At 34.7% G+C, this 21,152-nt stretch overlaps 5 protein-coding genes and 1 long non-coding RNA gene across 6 annotated transcripts; 4 read left to right on the top strand and 2 right to left on the bottom strand.

The window, feature by feature from the left end:
- The first annotated feature begins 29 nt into the window (after positions 1 to 29).
- Positions 30 to 3,239, top strand: LOC117784481. Its single transcript, XM_034622230.1, has 4 exons — positions 30 to 103; positions 825 to 1,049; positions 1,109 to 2,863; positions 2,933 to 3,239. The coding sequence occupies exons 1-4, from the start codon at positions 42 to 44 to the stop codon at positions 3,192 to 3,194; spliced, it is 2,304 nt and encodes a 767-aa protein (XP_034478121.1). The 5' UTR covers positions 30 to 41; the 3' UTR covers positions 3,195 to 3,239.
- A 1,876-nt stretch (positions 3,240 to 5,115) lies between these two features.
- LOC117783548 lies at positions 5,116 to 8,570 on the top strand. Its single transcript, XM_034620994.1, has 6 exons — positions 5,116 to 5,463; positions 5,637 to 5,775; positions 5,959 to 6,493; positions 6,719 to 7,551; positions 7,666 to 7,883; positions 8,204 to 8,570. Exons 1-6 carry the CDS (start codon positions 5,264 to 5,266, stop codon positions 8,490 to 8,492), a joined length of 2,214 nt encoding a protein of 737 aa, XP_034476885.1. The 5' UTR covers positions 5,116 to 5,263; the 3' UTR covers positions 8,493 to 8,570.
- A 306-nt stretch (positions 8,571 to 8,876) lies between these two features.
- Positions 8,877 to 9,611, top strand: LOC117783551. Its single transcript, XR_004617372.1, has 2 exons — positions 8,877 to 9,172; positions 9,283 to 9,611. It is a non-coding gene; the product is annotated as an uncharacterized LOC117783551 (long non-coding RNA).
- Positions 9,214 to 20,797, bottom strand: LOC117783547 (protein Wnt-5). Its single transcript, XM_034620993.1, has 10 exons — positions 20,624 to 20,797; positions 18,460 to 18,891; positions 12,250 to 13,861; positions 12,106 to 12,190; positions 11,377 to 11,557; positions 10,858 to 11,308; positions 10,248 to 10,427; positions 9,805 to 9,907; positions 9,578 to 9,745; positions 9,214 to 9,519 (listed from the first exon to the last, which is right to left on the bottom strand). The coding sequence occupies exons 2-10, from the start codon at positions 18,573 to 18,575 to the stop codon at positions 9,332 to 9,334; spliced, it is 3,084 nt and encodes a 1,027-aa protein (XP_034476884.1). The 5' UTR covers positions 18,576 to 18,891; positions 20,624 to 20,797; the 3' UTR covers positions 9,214 to 9,331.
- Positions 14,954 to 15,381, top strand: LOC117783549. The gene has a single exon (XM_034620995.1). It carries the CDS (start codon positions 14,970 to 14,972, stop codon positions 15,339 to 15,341), a length of 372 nt encoding a protein of 123 aa, XP_034476886.1. The 5' UTR covers positions 14,954 to 14,969; the 3' UTR covers positions 15,342 to 15,381.
- On the bottom strand, positions 15,998 to 17,316 carry LOC117783550 (probable salivary secreted peptide). Its single transcript, XM_034620996.1, has 2 exons — positions 16,814 to 17,316; positions 15,998 to 16,363 (listed from the first exon to the last, which is right to left on the bottom strand). The coding sequence occupies exons 1-2, from the start codon at positions 16,997 to 16,999 to the stop codon at positions 16,187 to 16,189; spliced, it is 363 nt and encodes a 120-aa protein (XP_034476887.1). The 5' UTR covers positions 17,000 to 17,316; the 3' UTR covers positions 15,998 to 16,186.
- Positions 20,798 to 21,152: the final 355 nt, after the last annotated feature.

Raw genomic sequence — 21,152 nt, 5'->3', positions numbered from 1 at the left:
CCAAATGTTTGTCAGTTGTGTTCAAGCTCTCAACCATTGAAATGCAGTCGAGAAACAAGTATCGCAAGGAAAAACTCAACTCCGAAGAAAACGTTTCCCAAAGGTAAAAAATAGTGAGATTAAAAAAAAATGCTGTATCTACAGTCAGGTTTAAATGGATTATGTGTTTCCTATTCTCTAGGTTTGTGCATAGATTGCACATTTATAGGCATATGGTATAGACATATGAATACCATTAGTCAAATAAATGTTTTGCAAAAAAATGCCTTATCTTGGTTTAAATTTGATTTCCTATTTAATTAAAGTTTCTTGTGGTTCTTACTTTTATACTTTAAAAAAAATAAATTATGCGATCCATCAAGCTTTTGAAATTAAAAATACAGTGCGTCAAGTTATAGTTTGAAAAACAAACTAATAAAATTTACATATGGGCATTTCCGCCAAACGGTCAACCGCACCAAAAATCTTAAAATTGATCAAAAGCTCACGTCTTGCGAAATTGATTTTCAGAAACATTTTGGAGTTCTTATTTCAACAAATTACACATAAATTAATTGAATTGTATGTAAATTGTAAACTAAAGCTGCAGGAGATACAGTCAGATACATACTCTTAAGCATAAACTAATCGCTTTAGAAGATTATAGCATTTTACTATCGAGTACTAGTCGAGTTTTATTTCGCGTACGTTAGTAACCGCATGTTTATTGCTATTCTTATGAAAACTAAAACTCGATAAAATTCATATTTTGCCCTTAATGGGTATAAAAAACTTGTATTATTTCATAATATATATATTTTTTTTTATATAATGCGATATTTCAGTTCTCGTTCAAATGAAAAAGTCGGCTCAAAAACAAAATGCTTACCCTGGATTTTGCTGACCATCGGAATCGGTCTATGTATTATCGCTACCGGTATTTATATTGTGTTATCTCTCAACAGCCATGATAGCAGGGCTATGTTGGACTTTGACCCAGCGATTAATCTTAGTTTCAGTCGTGAAATTCATGATGAAGGGTTTTTCAATTTTACTTTGGAAGGACTTGGGTAATAAATTATATAAAATAATAAACTTTTAGGCCAATCACCAACTTCAGATCTTACAGAAAAATATCAACTGGCTTACAATCTCCTCAAATAGTAAAGGGATGCCGTGAAGTATCCTGTCGCATTGACTGTTATGATAATGAGGATTTGTATCGGGATTTAGCTGTTGTAATGAATGCAAGTACATGTGAAGTGATTACCTCCTTGTTAGTATCAAATCAAGTCCAAGAAGGCATTGAAGACTTGTGGATCGGGTTAAACTCAACAGTTCTCAAAATTTTGCTGATCAAGAGCCAAATTTCAAAAATAAAAACTGGAGCATTTTCTGCGTTTATGTTTGCAAAGGTATTCCATATGAGTTGGGTTGATCTCCAGGTATCAGAACTTAGCAATGGAGCATTACTTGGACTTTACTCTCTAAAGAAACTGGAAATTGAATTTAAACTTCCTAACATAAGCATGACATTTCTGCAACCCGTTCAGGTTACTCTGACGCATCTGAGAATAAATGCCGGAATATCTTTTAAAGGGAATTTAAATGTTTTCGAGAATATATATCTGGGAAAATTAAATCACCTGGATCTGAGCCACAACAGCTTCAGTGGACCACTTAGTAAACGCATATTTACCGGAACTCCAAACATAACATATCTCTACTTAAAGTATTGCTCAATAACTTCTATCGAGGATACTGCATTCCAAGATCTTGTCGATAAACTGATTCTGGTTGATCTTAAGCACAATGTACTCACCCAAATCAGTGACAATGTTCTCCACATGGGCGGTAAGCCTATATTACTCGACCTTGAACCCAATAACTGGCACTGCAATTGTCAACTCCGATCAATGATTGCCTATTACAATGATAATAAGAGTCTTTTTATAAGCACACCATATTGTCGAATGCCATATAACCTTTATGGTAAAACATTTGATGAATTAAACGCTGAGGAACTGATCTGCGATCCACCAATGGAAATACCCAGTAATCTCACTACGGATACAATATATAAAGTCACAACAGATGGGAGCGAAAATGAGTCGGAGATTCCTAGCGAGGATTTCATTACCAATCAAGACTCTACAGAAGCACCAACAAATCAAAGTCCATATGGTGCAATTCTTCAGTTTAGCTGCTCGGAAGCTATCGATTATGATAAGACCGACAATAAAATCGAACGTGATGTGAATAAAAAGGAATCTAAATTCTATAGTTCAGGAACCTTTATCTTTGAACCACCCCTGTATGATCTTATATTGGATATATTCGATAATTATAGCGTTCGAGCTTTTATTGAGGGATATCAGAAGTCTGATCAGTATAACATCATTTGGTTTTCCGATCAGTTGGACAGCGGTGCAATTAGGAACGCATCACAAACGGACTACACTTGTATGCAATACGAAGAACCCTATTTAATTGTTGATCCCTTGCGACAGAATCGAACTTACACTTTTTGTATGATGCCCATGGACAGTTTAGTTATATCTCCTCTACTCTGTCAGCCCTTATATGTGCCTATTGCGAGGGACAACTCGGACTCTGATGATATCTGGATTCCAGAGAGTGAGAAACAGTTTACCATCGCAATGCTTTGCCTCATCTTCTTCATATCCACCGTATTTGGGGCAATATTTGCCTATCTGGGCATAAAGTCCTTTCCGAATTTATTGGAAGGTTCCAAAAATGTATTGGTAGTCAAGGAAGTCGATAAGGAATGTTACGTATCAACTATAACCGATTCAAAATACATAAAGACACCTCTAACTAAACATAATGTTGCAGAAAATTCATTTAGAATGAGAAACAAAAAGTAATCTCCTTTTTATTATTATTTAAAAACAGTTTTCTAATTAATCTTCTGCATTTCATTTCTAAGCAGGTCATTTGATACATCAGCTAAAATTTACGACGCAAATCTTCCAAGTTTACTAGATTTAAGATCTCCATCTACTTGCTTTGAGGAACCATTTTCGCAATTGGAATTTCAGACCATCGGATATGAGATGCCTAAACAGTTTAAGAATGATATCAAGGAAAGTTCCACAATTAATAAGTGCTTAGACAGACCCCACTCCCCGCCTCCTCTGCCTAAACGTAATTCTATTGTTTCTGATTACATGGACCCCAAGCTTAAGGCATAAATCATATTTTTAATAAATGAAAATATACTTATAAATAAATGTATACAAATATGCAAATATTAAAAAATACATCAATGTTTTGATTCCTCGTATATTTATATATATATATATGTATCTTTGTCAATATCTCTAAGACACGTTTTAACAGCTTCTTCGAGGGTAGAAAAGACAGATTTGCGATTATATACACACAAAAATCAAGATTTAATACAAAAACCTTTTTGTTTTTTTAACACATTCAGAATATGCAATAACGTTGGTCATATACTTCCTAACCAAATCTTGTCCAAATTGGTCCACTATATCATATAGCTGATACAGAAACAATCGTTCAAAATCAAGGTATCCTACTGTCGAGTGCGGTCAACTGATCTGCTTGTTTTGATGTAATTGTGATATTATTTTAAAAATTGAAGTAAGCATATTACTATCCATCTATCAAAATAATAAAGTTACAAAAGCATATGAAATTACAAATATTTCTGATATATGTATATTTATGGGCAATGCTCCAAAAATGTCAACCACAGCAAAACTCTTAAAATTGATAAAAAAAAAAAAAAAAACCCAAAAAAACTCACATCTTGTAAAATTTTCTTCCAGAAACATTTTCAAGTTACTTTTTTAAGCATACCGACTGCATCTTTGAATAAATTAAGTTTTTCCATATTTTTGACTTCCAAAATGGAGTGTTTGTATTATAATGCTTTTTTGACGAATCTTTCTGATAGGAACAAAAAAGTGATGAAAATGCAAAAGAGAACACTACAATTTTAGTTATAAAGCTTATAGGGACTAAAAAACTTAAAATATAATTCATACAAAGTAAACAAATATCATAAAAAGCATGATGGAGAAAAATGTCTCGTGCGAAAGTGATTAAAGTTAAATAAAAAATAAACTACTTACTTACTTACTTGAATCAAATAAAAGACATTATTAAGATGCATCAATGCATACCATTCATAAATTAATCGCATTAAAATATTTCAACAGGTTTCGCTGAAATTATTGTTTGAACAGTACGGCGCGGGAACGAAATCTGTTTTGTGTCGCATGCGAATGCCTTGGTTTTTTGTAATTTTTTCAAAACGAACCATTGCCTATAATCAACATTAACAGCAAATATAGTTCTAATCAATAGCCATAAGTTTTGCCTTTTGTCAAAATTCAACAATGTTTTGGCATATGTATTCTTTTTACTTTAAATGCGTACGAATATCGCATTCGACATGAGAGAATTGCCCATGTCTGATAAAAAAATATTTAAATAACTGGCATTCGTCACATTGTAATAAAAAGGTCCTTTATACACAAAAATTTTGTTTTATATTTTTAAAAGGAACAGAAGCGTATTTCCCTACGGATATTGATGTATATTCAAATGCTTTGTAAATGATTACCTAGAAACTCCACCACATGCGGAGCTTTTCGAATGAAACGCTATTTTCAAGACTGCAAAATATTGTACGTCATTATTAAATATTTTTTTTAATTTCATCATAATCACATAATTATAACGTTAGTTATTGCTGTTGTAAGTTGTGATTGGTGAATCAAGCGTCTCAATTGATGCAGCAATTTGTATACCTTTAGAGATTAAAATATTTAGATACAGATAGTATATATTTATTTATATTAATTATCTAGTCGGATACTCGACTTTTAACATATTATACTTCTACTCCATTCACTGAGACTCGACTATATATGCGATTGAAAACATGGGCACATTCACGAATGTACATATTTGCATGTGTAGGTATAGGTATAAAGCTTATCTTTAAATCGAAATCTCTTGCCTTTAGCACTCGAAATATTCTGGCTAATACGCTGATATGGATAGTAATAATGTTTTGCCATTAGCATTCGTATTAGATATCATCGCATACAGTCCCCTTTTAGTACTCGTAGAGAGAAGTTATTCGGCTAAAACACGTGCGATCATAAAAAGATTTATAAATGTGATTTTGTTTTCATTTAGATCGACTAAATGGAACAACGTGTTGTTCAAGTTCTCAAGAAAGTTTCTTTAAAGTTTTATTACCGATAAAGATAAATGCATTGTCATGCTGATGCTCACATCACAAAATCCTTCGGGAATCCTTATAGTTTTCTGCATGTTTCTCATCTGGACTGGTTTGTCTGTAATGGCATATGATATTGAATACTACAATAACACTACAAATTGGTTAAATAAATCCGATATTAAAATATCCGAAGTTCGCCAGGCTGTCACATTGCTTAAGAAAGTTATGGACAATATCAGGTAAATACTACTATAATATTATTGATTTTTTCGCCAAAAAAAAAAAATATGTATATATCTCAACCAAAAATACTTAATACTGCGTTACCGTTATCACTGCGATAACACCTATTATCGTGTTTCATTAATGGATGCACAATGTTGAATAATGAAAATCTGTGTTTATGCGACAGTGCTTATCTTGGCGATATGGATACAATCGGAAGTACACAGCCAAAGTGTCTAAAGGTTCAGTGTCGAATCATTTGCTTCAATGGTAGACAAAGCGAAATCGCGAAAGATATAACAATCGCTTTATCCCAAATAGATGATGTAAGTATCTTTTCAGGTAAAAGCTACAACATTTATAGACTTGCAGAGGGTATTAACATTTTGTTGAGAAATGTGTCAACCATTCTTAAAAAGTAAATTCAGATCGCTGCAGGAGTAAAAAATTCCCGACATGCCGAAAATAAACGTTTCTTGTTGTCTATAATTTTCATTTTATCAAATCAGAATAATCCATGTATTATCATCGACGAGCTGCATCTCTACAACTATAAGTTCCTTGACGCCGTGTTGCCAGTCGGCTTTTTATCTACGTACACCAAAAAGATAAGGCTCATTTATATCGGCATCTCAAATATCACCAAAATTGAGAGTGGTGCATTTGGCGGAGGCATATTCAATCAAATAGTTCTGGAAGAACTTCGGCTAGAGAAAATCGATAGGACGTTTTTCACAAACATCACATCACATTTCAAAGGCCTTTCAATTGTGCAGGAAAACGTACCGCTGCAAAGTGTGTATCCCGACTTGCTGGATATTGTGCAGTTTCAGATTGAATACCTAAGGCTGCGAACGGGAATCACTTGTGTACGGAATGTGACTGCTACTGATCCGGTTCTAGGAGCACTTTCTCATGCCGATTTCAGTTACAACAACTTCAGTGATCAATTACTTTACGATTCATTCAGGAAATTAACAATGGTGGAGCGTCTTCTTCTGTCATACTCAAATATTTTATATTTACCCAATTACATTTTTCAAGGTAATTTATTACATATAACTCTTAAATATTTTAATTTTTGTACAAGCAGAAACCCCATCCATAACGAAATTTTTTAATGCTAAAAATGAAAGTGCTTATATCGATACAATATATCGATTTGTGGTATTTCCAGTGTTGGCTTATTTCAACAACTGGCAGTGTTGCCTTATGTATATTATTTTAATAATTTCGCGCCCTATCGTAACGTTTTCTTAATTATTACAGATATGAAATATTTGGAAATATTGGATTTATCTAACAATAAGTTGACAACGATTTCAAAAACAATATTTGGGATTAGCGATATTTCACCTAATATGAGAATTTATGCGGACTCGAATATTTGGCACTGCGACTGTCAACTGCAGCGTGAAATGAATAGTATCTTCAATTATCAGAGCTCAAAATATTTAATGCTTTGCGAGACTCCAGAGCAGTATAAGGATTGGCTAGTATTTGATCAACGCATCTGTAATGGCATGGATGAGGAAGCAACAGCACAAGCTCGCACCACAACAACAATAACTACAACGACAATTAAAAGTGTACCAATCTCCACGATCAAGACTACTCCAAGATTCACAACAGATCATCCAATTTTTATTCCAACTATATCGACAGCTGGCACTGTCAATCCCAGTCATATTGTGCCTTTGGAATGTACTGCGTCTAATAATTCATTGATCACTAACGTCACAAGACAGAATTGCAGATGGCCACAAATTTACTTTATCCCCAAAGTTTTTGGGGCGCTCACTGTCAAAATAACGGTCGATCAAAGGGATAGCCAAAGTTCATTTGGCCTATTTTGGTTCTCAAAAACAACAAAAGAATATTACATGATGGAATTATTACCAGACGAATTCGGTCTTGGATGTTACTTCACAATGCCACTGCAGACGATTGTAACTAAATTGGTGCCCAACATGGCTTACACTTTCTGTTTGGTCGATGATAATCAAAACTCAGTGTCACCCTTCAGTTGCAAGTCCGTACATGTTGGCAGCAATTTAAATACACACTATAACACCTGGCTATCGAGAAGAATGCGAACCAAAGTAAATATTATACCAAAATATTAAATATGGTACAACAAATAAAATGTCTGTTGTTTTCTGAATTATACTACTTTTCGATTATTACATGAGGCAAAATTTTCTTTTTATTTAAAGGGTATTTCGGCGATGGTTCTAGGAATCGTTTTATTTATGTTCCTGGGCATATCGACCGTGTTTTTGATTTTAAAGAAGAAACCCATCTGGCTTAAGGGTAGCAAACGCGTCATCACGCCAAAGTATAGATCGGGCGAAGTTGTAGTACTGCCACGATCTTATACAGCAGAGTATCTAAAGTATAAAGAAGACATGATCTCTCGAATTAACGAACATCGGTAAGTGTAAAAATTAGTTATTTATAATTTTATATTCCTTAATGATAGAGAATCATTATTAAATAAGCCCATGTCAATTTAGCATCCAGCTAATTTCCTTGCGATCAGAAATTTATAAACCAATTAAGTTTATTTTAGTTATTTTAGACAAATTGACTTTATAATTCTATTATTTGTTGCTTTTTCCATGTGTTATCAAAAGTTTATTGGCTTAAATTTCAAAATAAGCGAACAATCAATGAATATTGGCCACTTAATCCCTTCATCTTAATTAAACTTTTTCGAAAAAAAATTTAATGAATTAATATTTTTGTTTTTAGATCAATTTCATTCATCTCAAGGCACAACTCTGTGGAGAGTCTGGCCAGCAGTGGCAGCTACATGGAAACAAATTTGTATGAAATGATACCGACTTATATAAGTTTTGATAAGGTACCGCAAGTTGATGCTCCCAGCCAGCCGGGAAGCCAAATACTCGATGCCTATCAATCGCATGAAACTTTAGCTGAGACTGACAGCGTCAAATATGCACAGATTACGCCGCGAACAAAACGTATTTCCAGTGATCCATTGCCAGCTGTTCCCTCCGATGTTAGTGATGTACCATAGTTATTTGAAGCTACGATCAATGAACGCAGTTCATAACCATAAACCTACAATATTTAATCAATAAAGGCTCTTGTGTTTAAATTATTTAAAAAGTAGACTGAAATTCAATCGTTTTTAATCAGCAAAATGACGACAGAGTAGTTCATATTGTCTCTTGGGCATGGGCTAAGATCCTAGACCTAGATTTTTTTTCAGAGGCACCAGTTACATCGCTTTCATATTGCGCTCCGTTTTTAGATTCCGATTATACTGGAAACTGACTGGAAATATGGATGACACTCCAGTTTCGACATTTTTTAGAAATTCATTCAAAATATACTTAGGTCTAAATAAGTATGTAAATATATACATTTATATTTTTTAATGCAGCTTTAAATTTTTATTTAGTATTGTGGCATTTCTACGGTTTTAAAATTTGGTCACTCTGTAACACATTATGACGCTCGCAACTAGAAATAATAACGATTTTAGAAACGAAAATTAGGTCGATATCCGTTAGCCGATTTTGAAAACCCCTCGGTTTAAGCGCCCGTGTATATTTCCCATTTATTAATGATTTGAAAAATTACTACTGCACTAATTTACGTATTTATATTGGTCCATTTAAAAGGTGTACAAAAATTTGTACATCAGTGGACGTCAAGCAAACCTTATGGAATAATAACCTTGATTGTAAATGTGTAAGTTAAGAATAAAATCCATTGGGCAAAACAGCCACATGTAACTTAATTAATTTTAATAAATAATATTCTAAATCGATATATATAAATATGTTTTAATTTACGTTTAGCTGTGAAACGTGATCATATGGACATTTTCTGTGCTGCCTATTGAATAACCTATTTACATGTGTGCTCCTCGAGTACCTTTGTACATACATCGCATTTAACCTGGCAGCACCAGTGGAATTTGCAGTTGCAGCGCTCACGAACGATGATATTTTTGGTGTTGTAGCCTCGGCCACAGCAGAGTATACCGCAGCCATCGAGACCCGACGAAGACTTGTTACAGACACGACCATGCGTACCTAAAAGATTTCAATTAGAATTGTTTACCAATACTGTGCTACACTGTGAATGACTTACCTGTCCACTGCAATAGACGATTGGTACGACACCAGTCAGGACTCTCATCCAAATAGATCAAATCGTGTGCAGTTGGAACTTTAAACTGGCTGTTTTTCACCTGCAAACGTCCGCGTTTATTTAGCTTCACTTCCGTAGCCTCTTCATATTTCTCTCGCAAATAGTCACCTGAAAAAGTTAAACAAATTTAAATTAACAATGAAATCAGCTGTATAACATCGACTTACCAATCTCTCTAATGGAGGATAATTGCTGCCAACACGTGATCAAACTGCAAGAACCAGAGACTCCATGGCATTTGCAAGTTATGCGTGTCTTTTTAATAACGGCCTATTTGAGTTGAAAAGTTGAAAGATGCAAATATATATATACTTTGTATAATAATTGTAAATTTAAAGAGATATTTTATATTTACTTATTATTATCGTAAATAGTAGTTTATAAATATTAAAAAAAAAACAAAAAATTATATTTAATGACATCTCAATAGTTTCAATTTCCCATTTCGAATAAAATGTACACTCAAAGTTTATAATTTAAATTTGAAATAGGGATTATAACATTATTATTATACGTTATTATCTTGACAAAAAATAAAATCAAACAGGTTTTTTCACTATAAGAAAAAAAAAAAAGGATATGAAGATTTGTCAAAAATATGGATTCTTACCCTTCGGCCAGCTTCATTATTGTGTAGATTCATTAAACTTCGAGCCTTGATGTTTGCATTCGACAGTACAGGCGCCTCTCCACTGACGGCCCGTTGATTCTTGCGCTTACGCTTGCGGCGTTTGCCATTAGCCTCTCCGTTGAATAGCTTGGAGTTTAGAATTTCACGATTGATATTCTCCTATTGCAATGTAAAAATATAAACATAAGAAAATTGTTTTAGTGAATAAGCTGGGTTTACATTTCAAAAGAGGATGCAGTTTGATATCTTTATATTGATTTAATATATGTGTCTGGCAAGCTCAACTTGACTGTCAATTTAAAGCCATTCAGTGATTGGGAAATTTGTAAAATTGGAAAGATTGGTTACACAAAGGGTTTTCATACTTATGGCAGCTATATGAAACATTAGTCCGATATATTCAGTTCCGAAACATGTAGCCAAGATATAATAAGAGTCAGACAGGCGAATCGGTTGATTAAGAATATAAATATACTTTCTAGGGTCGGAAACGTGTCCTTTTGTGCTACTTCCATAAAGATTGAAATTCATAATCACAATAATACGTGACGAGAGTTAATCAATTTTTCAGAATCCTCCCAGATCTCACCTGTAATTCGATCATTTCGTTTTCCTTTAATTTTGAGTTGAGAATTTCCTTTGTGATGCGTTCTTGAAGCTCTAATAAATCCTCAGAATTGATGCGAGGCTCTGTGCCATCATCATTTCCGTTGTTAAATTCTTGCCTGGGTGGGGCTAGTGATGACGACATCGTCAGTGAGTCGTTATTTTTTTTTTTAGTTTTTGTCTGAAGGTCATATAAGACGGAACCCGTTTCATTTTTAGTGGTCAAAGGGTCATGGACTAACTTTGACTCTTTCACATCACTTTTGGAAGATTTCTTCTTTAACTCAGGTTTTCCCCCACTCTTTGCATCATCAGCTTGCATCTGTCTGCGCTTTTGCTGCCCCTGATGAGCTGCTCGACGCTCAGGATTGCCAGCTCCACGAGTGCCGCGACGTGTCTCCTTCTCGCGTACATCAATAAAATCTGTGGCAAATCTTAAAGAAAAGATTTTAAAAAACTAGAATATACTCGCAAATATATTACAAAGTATAATTAAACTTACTTATATGCGTACTCGAGATTGTCTCCACATCCGCCCCAGGTCCAATCGTCGTGCAACTGTTTGGGTCGCGATCCACGTGAACAGCCACATGAGGTCAGCTGACCATCTCGACAGGCACGTGCCACGAAACTGGTCACTGTAGCCGCGGCCAATGCATGTATGAAGGCCATTTCTGGTGTTCCTGCAAAATGAAGAATATTGATTTTATTATTTACAACATAGCGGTACAAGGCTAATTTTGTGAACTTATTACCAATCAAAACTATAAATAGAAGTAAATACAAAAAAAACTAGTCGGAAAGAATGGAAATACCCGTTACATACTTTTAGGATCTTGTACTTCTCTAAAAATTAAAGCTACCATTACTGCCGTTCACGTTAACAAATCTTGTCACGATTAAGTTGAATAATAGGTAATTAAAATACACAACTTTAATTATTAAAAATAAAGTTATATCTTAAAGCCGATGCGCGTGTAAACGATTTGCGGGGAGGAAAGGTCTTAGGTTTGTAGAGGCCTGTTGCTTGCCTGATTGGTTGCTCTAGCTCCTATAGACTCTGAGATCTACGTGCTCACACGGACGTATAGAAATATTTTTTTAAGGAACATAATATACCCTTTTACTAATATTTTAAGTAACGGGTATAAAAACACCAGTTTATCAGGATAAAATTTAAAGTAATATTAATCTACTCCCGTCTGAATTCCCAAATGAATCGCAAGCTTACCCAATCCAGTCATGGGACCGAACACGGTTGCATCATCTGTTGTGCTGCAATTCCAGCGACGGTTTTTAAATTGAAATTGGCATTCCTGCAAAAGAAGAGTATATATTAATAAAAATGCTTGCAGTTTTCTCGATAACTACTTACTTGAATTGCTGCTCGGGCTCCTCGGCTTATCGCCGGCATGACACTGGTGTGCAGAGCACATTGTTTTTTCTGACCGTAGGTGAATCCCTCCACAGTATAGCAGTTATCTGGATTAAGATTGATAGTCTCTGAATACGCTGTTGGAGGGGGCAAGGTGTCGTTGACTTGGTCCGTTGGCACCATCATGTCGAACTGATGCACATTTGCGAGCATAAACTCGCGTCCGCTGGTGACTCCCGCAGAAGTCATTATTATATCGTGGGCAAAATAGTTGCCCGTTGATTGTAAATTCTTGTCTGCTGGAGCGGCAGCCTGATCCGACAGACTACCGCCAATATTGCGACGCTTGTGCTCAGAGCGAGTGACACGCGAGAGCGTCTGAAGATCGGGAGCATCTTCAGGAGCTGCCGAATCGGAGTCGGAATGTACTTTAAACGAATCGGGTATTTCAATGGACACCGCAAATCGTTTGGTGTTATTGATGGTCTGTATGATTGGCTCAAAGCGTGGACGCATGAACTCAGCCTGGCCGCGAAACCATTCGTCACGCTCACGCTGACGCTGTTGCTCCTCCCGCTGACGCTGGCGCACACACTTTGGTGAATCCGGATTTCGCAAGCAAACTGGACGTTTCGTTGTTCGCTTGCTCGTTGTTTCCGGAGTTACCGGAGTTGCCGACGTTGTCGACACAGGCACACTCCTTACTGTCGTCGACTCGTCATCACTGAGCAAATGCACCTGAGGAACTCCATCGAACTTGCTACGTTCTTTACTGCGATCGGATGAGACGACGGCGTCACCAATCGTCTGAACAAAACTATTTGCCTCATCCTCGTTGTGGTAATAACCTCCAAACGGGGTTTGGCCTGGTGTGTGGGCTCCCAGAGGAACCTTGCGTGTGGGCGGTGCTATTGGGGCGGCATATTGAAGAACTGGTCTCTGAGGTCGCTTCACATTCACGGTAGATCCCGTGCTCTGTTTTGTCTTCTCCTTTTGCAGGCTGGGGAATTTCACAAATTTTGACTCGAAGTTGTTGTCACTCTTCGTCATGTTGTGCAGGAAGAGAATGTGCTTCTTCAAGTCATCTATGTTAGATGTCGGATCGGGAGGTATTGTCGTGCTTGTGTGCGATGTTGTACTCCTCCGTCGAGTCGCCGTGCTATAGGCGGATCGTGTGGGAGTTGCACCCGTAAGGCTCGAAGACACTGGCGTCTTCGCAGGCACACCCCAGCGCAGTTCAGGCGATGCGTTCTTCAATGCCATCGGCACAATGAATTTGCGGTCCTCATCCGTAAGACTGGCTGGCAGGCCGTTCTCATCGGTATCCTCATCCAGCAGTATGATTTGCTTCTGATCCATCTCTTCCTGAATGGGATGTACACGCCTAGCCTGAGCGGTGGGCGTCTCCAGTCTTTTAGTGAGATCGCCCTTAACATAGCCAGTCTCCGAGTCCCGTAGATCCACCGGCTTAATGAAAGTGCCCAGCTTACGCAGTCCCTCCTGGTGCATATAGGCTTGTTCATCTTTGGTGATGTTCAGCGGAATACTCGTATTGGCCAGCTGCTCATCTTGTGCTCCAAACTCAATAAACGGCGATTTAAGCCCCAAAGAGCTGTGAACAAGTAGCAAAGATTAAAGGTAAACATTAATTGGTTGAAATTTTAACTTAATTTGTATTACTCTATATTTTACAAGGACATCCTAACCAATAATCTAATTCACATTTTTATGCTGTATATGATTTTAGATCTACTTGTTATATCTTGATTTATTTTACCATATATGATTATATATTTAATTTGTTGATTTTAAACATATATTTACTTTTACTTTTTTAATTTTTTTATTTATTTATTTTTATAGAAGTTATTTTAGTTTATACCCAAAATTTGTCGCGCTTCTAGTTATTGTCTTACTTTGAGGAGTTAAATGATTCTACAAAACTTGCAACAAAACTCGTAACTATTTTATATTTAAAAACAAATAAAAATGTTAGCAAACAAATTAATATTTAATTTTTATCAATAACTCAAAAAGAAATTAACATTTTTTAATCAAAATAAAAAAAAGATTCAAGTCAAACTGAAATTTACATTCTAATTTAAAAATCATAATGTTCCTGTTCCTTGTATAGTTATCCAAAAGAAAGAAATCAAAGATTTTCCCTGATTATTTTAAAGTAAACTTTTAATTTGTATCGAATATTTTTTTCATATTTTTCATTCTTGCAGACGTGCTTAAACATTGAAAGATAAATGAATAGTTTAAATTAACAGCAGGGAAAACATTTCTAGTCAAAAGTCGGAGAAATTGGCAAGACTTGAGAGAAAGATATTACTTTCTATGCTTATCAAAATAATTTTCCTAAAATTAGCATATTTATAACATAATCAACACTTATAGCTTGTTTGAACAAAACAAAAGGTTAAATTTACAACCATAACATTGAATTGGTTTCCAAAAAAAAACAAGTTTTTCTTGCTATTGAGACATCATCGAAGAACATTTACAGTTACTGTTCAGCTGTTTCAACATCATGTAATCTGTGACTTTGTATCTTGGTAATAGAAATAGACGAGCAGGTGTTGCCATTACAATCGCTGCATTATCAAAGTAGGCCAACTGCTAGATGCGATTCTCGCATGGAACTCTCTTGTATAAAAGCAAGGGACAGTCTCAGTCGAGACAACAGTTCAATTTCATCTTTAACCCAAAGCACAATGAATCGGAGTCTGATCCTCATTCATTTCCTGGCCACACTTGTTTGCCTCGCAAGTGCGCTGCGCGGAAACGATAATGAAGGTAACGACTATACGTGGGGTACCAAGGCGGCAACCAGCACGCTCATCGCCCAAGAGACCATCAGCAAGAATAAGATGATCTTCCAGACGACAACCAAGACATACACGCTCACCCAAGCTGGAACAACCCCAAAGACAATAGAATACATCAAGATTACAGATCTAAAACGTATGCGAGGCGCCACCGCGGAAATCACAGACGGTGGTGTAGGCGCTACAACAGTCACTGTCAAATTCACATCCGCTAAAGGCAGCGGAATCAAATCGCAGATCGAAATCTGGGGTGCATAAAATTTGCTCTGTAATAAACGCTTATTTGTTATGTCTAGTATAAATTTTGCTTTATTATTGGCGTATATTTAGACCCGTTACTTAAAAAATAAGTAAAAGGGTATGGTGCATTCACTGTAATGTAACGAGTATGTAATGGAGTGAAGTAGACGTCTCCGATCCCATAAAGTATATATTTTTTATCAGCATCAACAACCAGCTATTATAATATATATCTAATAATATAGATAATATAATCTATAATTATAGATCCCAGAGACTATTAGAGATAGACCAAACAAATTTGGCAAACAGACTTAGTTTTTAAAGATATTCAAGAGTGTTCCAGGAATACAAGCCCTCCGAAAGCTCATACATATTTGATTGGTTTTCGGTTGGTTTACATTTCTGGAATACCCCCAATAATGGCAAATTTCTTGTAATTAAAGTTATCTATTATTATTATTTAATCCAGTTTAAAGTTTTTCCCGCATGTTAGACCCTGTAGTTCAGAAGTACAAAAAGTCCAATAAGCTTGTCGAAAGCGAAAATAAATTATATTTTCATTTTTAATTTCTGTTTTTTTAATCGAGTTGCTTGATTATAGGATTTACTATTAGCTTTGATAATGTGATATTAAAGTATAATTTTTAACTCAATTTTATTTAATCCACCTGTAGATTTGCGCTTCTATATTTATTTATTCTATACAGAGCAATGACAATCGATAAACGTGTACATTAAAGTCTTATTCAACTAACTTATATAATTTACAAATTGTATTTACTCGCATCTCAAGTTTTTTTATTATTGCTTAAACAAAATCCCCAAATAACATAGGTATTTAGAGAGAATGGTAAGATGATTTAGTTTCCATAGATTTCAACACGAAATATTAAGCCATAATTATACTGCGATTGTAGTTTCATGTTGACAAAGTTAAAACCTGGGCCTCCAGAGTAAATCGTAGCATGGCCTCCAGTGTTGTTTGTCACCTGGTCAAATGCCCGGATGCCCGTGATGATTCGCCCATTACCAATGCCCTAAAGTGTGTGAAAATCGAATTATTGTTGGGTTCTCTTCTCTGATAAAGTCCAGTGATTTCAATTAAATGAAATTATTTACAATATTACATGCAGCTCTTGATGATATGATATGACATCTATGATATTTATATTCATTATTCTGTTTGAATGATCAACGAAAGTGTTTGGAATTTGATTATATCATTTCAAAAAGAGATTTCACTTTTGTTGAAACTCAAACAATGAAAGTTGGTGAAAAAAGTATTTTAACTTTCGTTAGAATACGGTTTATTTTTTTGATGTTTTGATACATGATGAAAAACAATTATTCAATTCCAATTTCAGAAAAGTGTACACTATTCAAAATATTTGAATTGAGCACAAAAAAACATGAGAGCAAGCGGACGATCACAAAATGGAAACAACAAGAAAGCATATTATACAATAGCACGAATGAGTTTTGCTCACATTTGTGGGATATTTAATCTCATGATCGACGTATTTGCCCGGCGAGGAACCGTTCATCACATTCTCAACATGAAGTAATTGCGCCGAATTGGAAATGTTGCCCCATGTGCTGGACACTGTGAAGACCGATGCCACCCAGAGGGAAACCAGGAGCAGGCCTGTGAGAATACTGTGAATCAGGGCCATTTTGGCGTAAGGTCAGGTCAGTTGTGTGTCCGCGTGTGTATTTGTGCTCAGAAAGAAACAGAGAGGGATGAGAGATTGCGATCTTGGTACAGCTCTAGTCCAGTTCCAGTTCTAGTTCCACTTCCAGTTTCAGTAGTAGTTGCGATCGCGTGTTATCAGGTTTTTTGTAGTGTTTGCAACATGTGCTTTATTCTTTTTTGAAGTGCATAAACCAAGAGATGATCTCTCAATATGTGCTTGAAGTTTGGAGCTGGTACTGCCGTCACTGCCGCTCTTGATAAGTTCAGATTTTCAACTAATTCATGGTTTTGGTATTCGAAAATAGCTACAACCACAGATTATTTTCTACTTATACGCAAAAAAAAAAATACAAAAAATACAAAAATAAACAACAAACAACATGGTGAGTCAAAGTTTGAGGCAGCAGCTCTCAAAGTCTTATCAATACGTGAACTGCGAGCACGTCAGCACCCAGGAATTTTAAATTCGAAATAAAACTTGATAGAAAAACCCTGTTTAGATGCCGCAAACTAAATACTCTAAGCAATCTATTACAAAACCTACATTTCCATCATATAAGTATTTTCATAATATGCCTATTTGTGCAAGGAAAAATAGGATCTACTTTCGAACAATAATTTCAGTTTCGAGCGGTTTACTTGCGCCTTTCTATTGAACCCAGCTCTTACTTTAAATCCAGGAAATATGTCATCAGTATACATACATATATTTACATATTGCTCACTAAGTTACATATTGCCTTGCAAAATTCAAATACTCTTTGCAAGAGAATATGAATTTGAGTAAATTTGATTTTCTCTATTACTCTTATAATACATTTTTAATACTCTCTATGCAAATTTTGAAAGGTCTTAAGAAAAAACTCAAATAATATTCTTCGATCACATTTGATCAACTTAGATCCGCCTTAAGTGTTTCGATTTTAAGAACGTCATCAAGTAATTAATAAACAATTAAAATAATATATTCAATCAAAAGGTAACAAAGTATGTCTATTAAATCGCTGTCAATTAGAACTAACTGCTGTTAGATCATTTAATTTATTAACATTAATTTTAATATATTATTAAACATTTACAGCAAATGTAGAGATGTGTATTTACAAATATGAAAATGAACGTAGATTAAAGTTGTATTATTTTGATTTGGAATAAGATTGGCATTGGCCATATAATACGTATATAAATGTTAACACTTTATGAGTTCTTAGCAATGTAAACAATTATAAAATGGTTAGGATCAGAAAAAGTCAAATGTTATACGTGGCAATAAAATAAAGTATTTAATTTTCCCCTTAAAATAAATATTATAGAAATCAGAATTAGTTAAGAGTTTTCGAGATATTCATAGTCACATACAACACCTGCTACAAACATTTAATGCTTCTTTAAGCGAGATGAAAATTATATAAATTATGTATGTAAATTAGGCATACTTACATCCAAGTTGGCACACCTTGCAAGCTAGATACTGCTTCTAGACCGGATACAGAAAGCAGCACAAACGTCATTATAACAGTCCACAGAAGAAAATTGTTTCTCTCGAGGAATGACATTTTTCGCGTTGCAATGAATAATGACTGATATTTAAATTCAAGAATACAATTCTTATTGTTTTCTTATTTATTATTAGCTGGATCTGGCGCATTCAAATTTTTAGTTATATTGCAAGTTCTGTTATCATAGTCAGCAGCGGGAGATCATCTATAGGAGATTTTAACATTTTTCAAAGGTATCCTTTATTTCGCGTTGGAAATATTTGTACATTTATGCAATCCTCTGATTCAAAAGAAGGTACGCACTCGATTTCCTTTTTTACAGTTATGTTTAATCAGTTGAAGACGATTTCAAGATAATCACAATTACAGTGCACTAGAAAATAAAAATTTAATTAAATAAGTGCCTAATTACTTTATTTACTTCAAATAACTGTTTATTTTAAGAAATACCTTATGAACTGATTGTTTTTTATTTGTTACCATCTTAAAATTAAGTATCTAGAATCTAGATCTAGAAACAGTTGAATGTAAGAGGCAACATGTTGCAAGGTTGAAAAAATAAATACGCATTCATTATTGTAAAAACTTTATAGCAAGCCCTCGCTTACATTCACTAATATTCAATATGAATTTTAGAGAGTTGCCACCCTATATAAATAAATGCGAATGAAATTTCGAAGGCAACTCAACATTTTATAAAATGAACTGAGATCATTTCGGATGTTTGTTTGTGCTGGCTGATGAAGAATATCGTTTTGAAGATCATTACCGTGTTACATGCACTTGGGCACTTTTAATATACCCTCTTTTAATGTCCGAGTACAGGGTATAAAAACAAATCAGTTTAGTACTTTTATTGTAATGGATAGAGGGTATATAAAAAATCAATGCCGAGCTTGTCTGGGGTAGCTGCATGCTGTTACATTTAAATGCACACATACATATTTACAGATACACTTGCACAATTTACATGCGTATGTACATATGTATTTATGTGCATTATTTTCCCGCTTGTTCTTGAGATTCTTATCAGTTGCAAATCATATGTATTTATTCAGGAAAACATTAGAAACCATGTTTAATTAATCTCGCTTAAAGTTACACACTTATTATTTAATATATGTACATATGCACATATAACAATGTGTATGCACACGTACACAAATACACACACACATGCATACATACTAAACACTATGTAAGTCTCTTTTGGTCATCGAACACCGTCGCGTCTGTTGCATTAGCTGCTCTCGGCAGAGAAACAAAGCTAGATGTACCAAACACAATACATTCAAGCAAATACTACACGGTACACACAAATAAACATATGAACAAAATCCTTTCGTTTCCAGCTTGATTGGATACGGATACACACACACAGATACTCACACTCACACAAATGCTTTGGGATCACACACACCCCTTTGTACAGCTTTAAAAAACAGAAACACTTACACACGCATACATACATACTCATTTATGTTTGCTTGCATGTGTGCGTATATTTATGTTTGTATATATGAATTGTGGCAACACATATCAAACATGCGTATGTACATATGTACATACTTTTGTTGCACGCATCAATTTTATGAAATTACGCACAAATCTAATATGCAAACATTCATGTGTATGCTTGTAAATATGTATGCATATACATATGTATGTATTTTTGAGTGCTAAACAAGTTGATGATGCTGCTCCAGATATTCGAAGAGACCACACATACATACATATAAACTTATGTATGTATACACATATATTTTAACTAACAATGCGACATGTTTACGATAAGCAAAGATGCGTGTTTGGTATTGTATACATACATATACATGAATACGCATTTAACCATTCTTAAGCTGTCTGGGCGGTAAAAGTATCGACAAACCTCTAGATATACCAGACATACAACAATCATACATATATTTGTATGTAAATATGTATGTATGCATTTGTGTAATACGTTTTGTTTGTATGTATTCTTTGTTTATATGTACATAGGATTTACATTCATATATTATTATATTGTTTTTTTTTTTATTTGTTATGGACACTTTGCTAATATGCACAAAACTATTTTCTGTTTATATCAGATATGTATGTACCTTACATTTTGTTTATGCATACATATGTAAAATTGTATACGACACTGGCACTATTTTATCAATTAAATACGCACAAATATTATGTGTGGATTAAAATATTAGTTGAAAACAAAATAAGTTTATCCCGAATGCATGTAAATATTATACGCACAACGTACACAAACGCATCCTAAAGAAATAAAGAAGCGCGCTGCGTTTGGTATGAACTGGAAATTGTAAATAACTGTTTGGTTCATTGATGCCAATTTAGCTATTTTATAGCTAATTGTGGCTATTTTCAAAGTTCGTTATCTAGAAGGTATTGAAAATTGCTAAAATCCGAAAATCTGGCTATATTAAATATATTTTCATCTATGCTTTGCTATTAATATTGTTTTCTAAAACTGTGCAAAGGTCCCACAAAAACAAAATTAGGTGCTTTCCAACCAGAAACAGCAATTTTGTCCTTCAAAAAGTTGCTTACACTGGCGTGCAAGCACTGTGTTGGCCCAAAAGGTTGCCACAAAGCAAAATTTTCCGATCTGGCTCG

Source organism: Drosophila innubila (assembly GCF_004354385.1).
Source record: "Drosophila innubila isolate TH190305 chromosome 2R unlocalized genomic scaffold, UK_Dinn_1.0 1_C_2R, whole genome shotgun sequence".
NCBI classification, from domain to species: domain Eukaryota; kingdom Metazoa; phylum Arthropoda; class Insecta; order Diptera; family Drosophilidae; genus Drosophila; species Drosophila innubila.
The sequence above is the reverse complement of the archived record's forward strand: the minus strand, read 5'-3'. Positions and strand labels throughout refer to the sequence as shown.

Excerpts from the sequence above, each read along its gene's own strand:
- LOC117783550 (XM_034620996.1), bottom strand. The coding sequence starts at position 16,999 with ATGGCCCTGATTCACAGTATTCTCACAGGCCTGCTCCTGGTTTCCCTC. Across the intron at positions 16,364-16,813 it reads AGATTAAATATCCCACAAAT|GGCATTGGTAATGGGCGAAT; the intron begins GTGAGCAAAACT and ends CACACACTTTAG.
- LOC117783547 (XM_034620993.1), bottom strand. The coding sequence starts at position 18,575 with ATGTCATTCCTCGAGAGAAACAATTTTCTTCTGTGGACTGTTATAATG. Across the intron at positions 13,862-18,459 it reads CAAGGTGTGCCAACTTGGAT|CTCTTTGGGGCTTAAATCGC; the intron begins GTAAGTATGCCT and ends ACTTGTTCACAG. Across the intron at positions 9,746-9,804 it reads ATCCTCCATTAGAGAGATTG|GTGACTATTTGCGAGAGAAA; the intron begins GTAAGTCGATGT and ends TAACTTTTTCAG.
- LOC117784481 (XM_034622230.1), top strand. The coding sequence starts at position 42 with ATGCAGTCGAGAAACAAGTATCGCAAGGAAAAACTCAACTCCGAAGAA. Across the intron at positions 1,050-1,108 it reads TTTACTTTGGAAGGACTTGG|AAAAATATCAACTGGCTTAC; the intron begins GTAATAAATTAT and ends CAGATCTTACAG. Across the intron at positions 2,864-2,932 it reads TTTAGAATGAGAAACAAAAA|GTCATTTGATACATCAGCTA; the intron begins GTAATCTCCTTT and ends ATTTCTAAGCAG.
- LOC117783549 (XM_034620995.1), top strand. The coding sequence starts at position 14,970 with ATGAATCGGAGTCTGATCCTCATTCATTTCCTGGCCACACTTGTTTGC.
- LOC117783548 (XM_034620994.1), top strand. The coding sequence starts at position 5,264 with ATGCTGATGCTCACATCACAAAATCCTTCGGGAATCCTTATAGTTTTC. Across the intron at positions 6,494-6,718 it reads ACCCAATTACATTTTTCAAG|ATATGAAATATTTGGAAATA; the intron begins GTAATTTATTAC and ends TAATTATTACAG. Across the intron at positions 7,884-8,203 it reads TCTCGAATTAACGAACATCG|ATCAATTTCATTCATCTCAA; the intron begins GTAAGTGTAAAA and ends TTTTGTTTTTAG.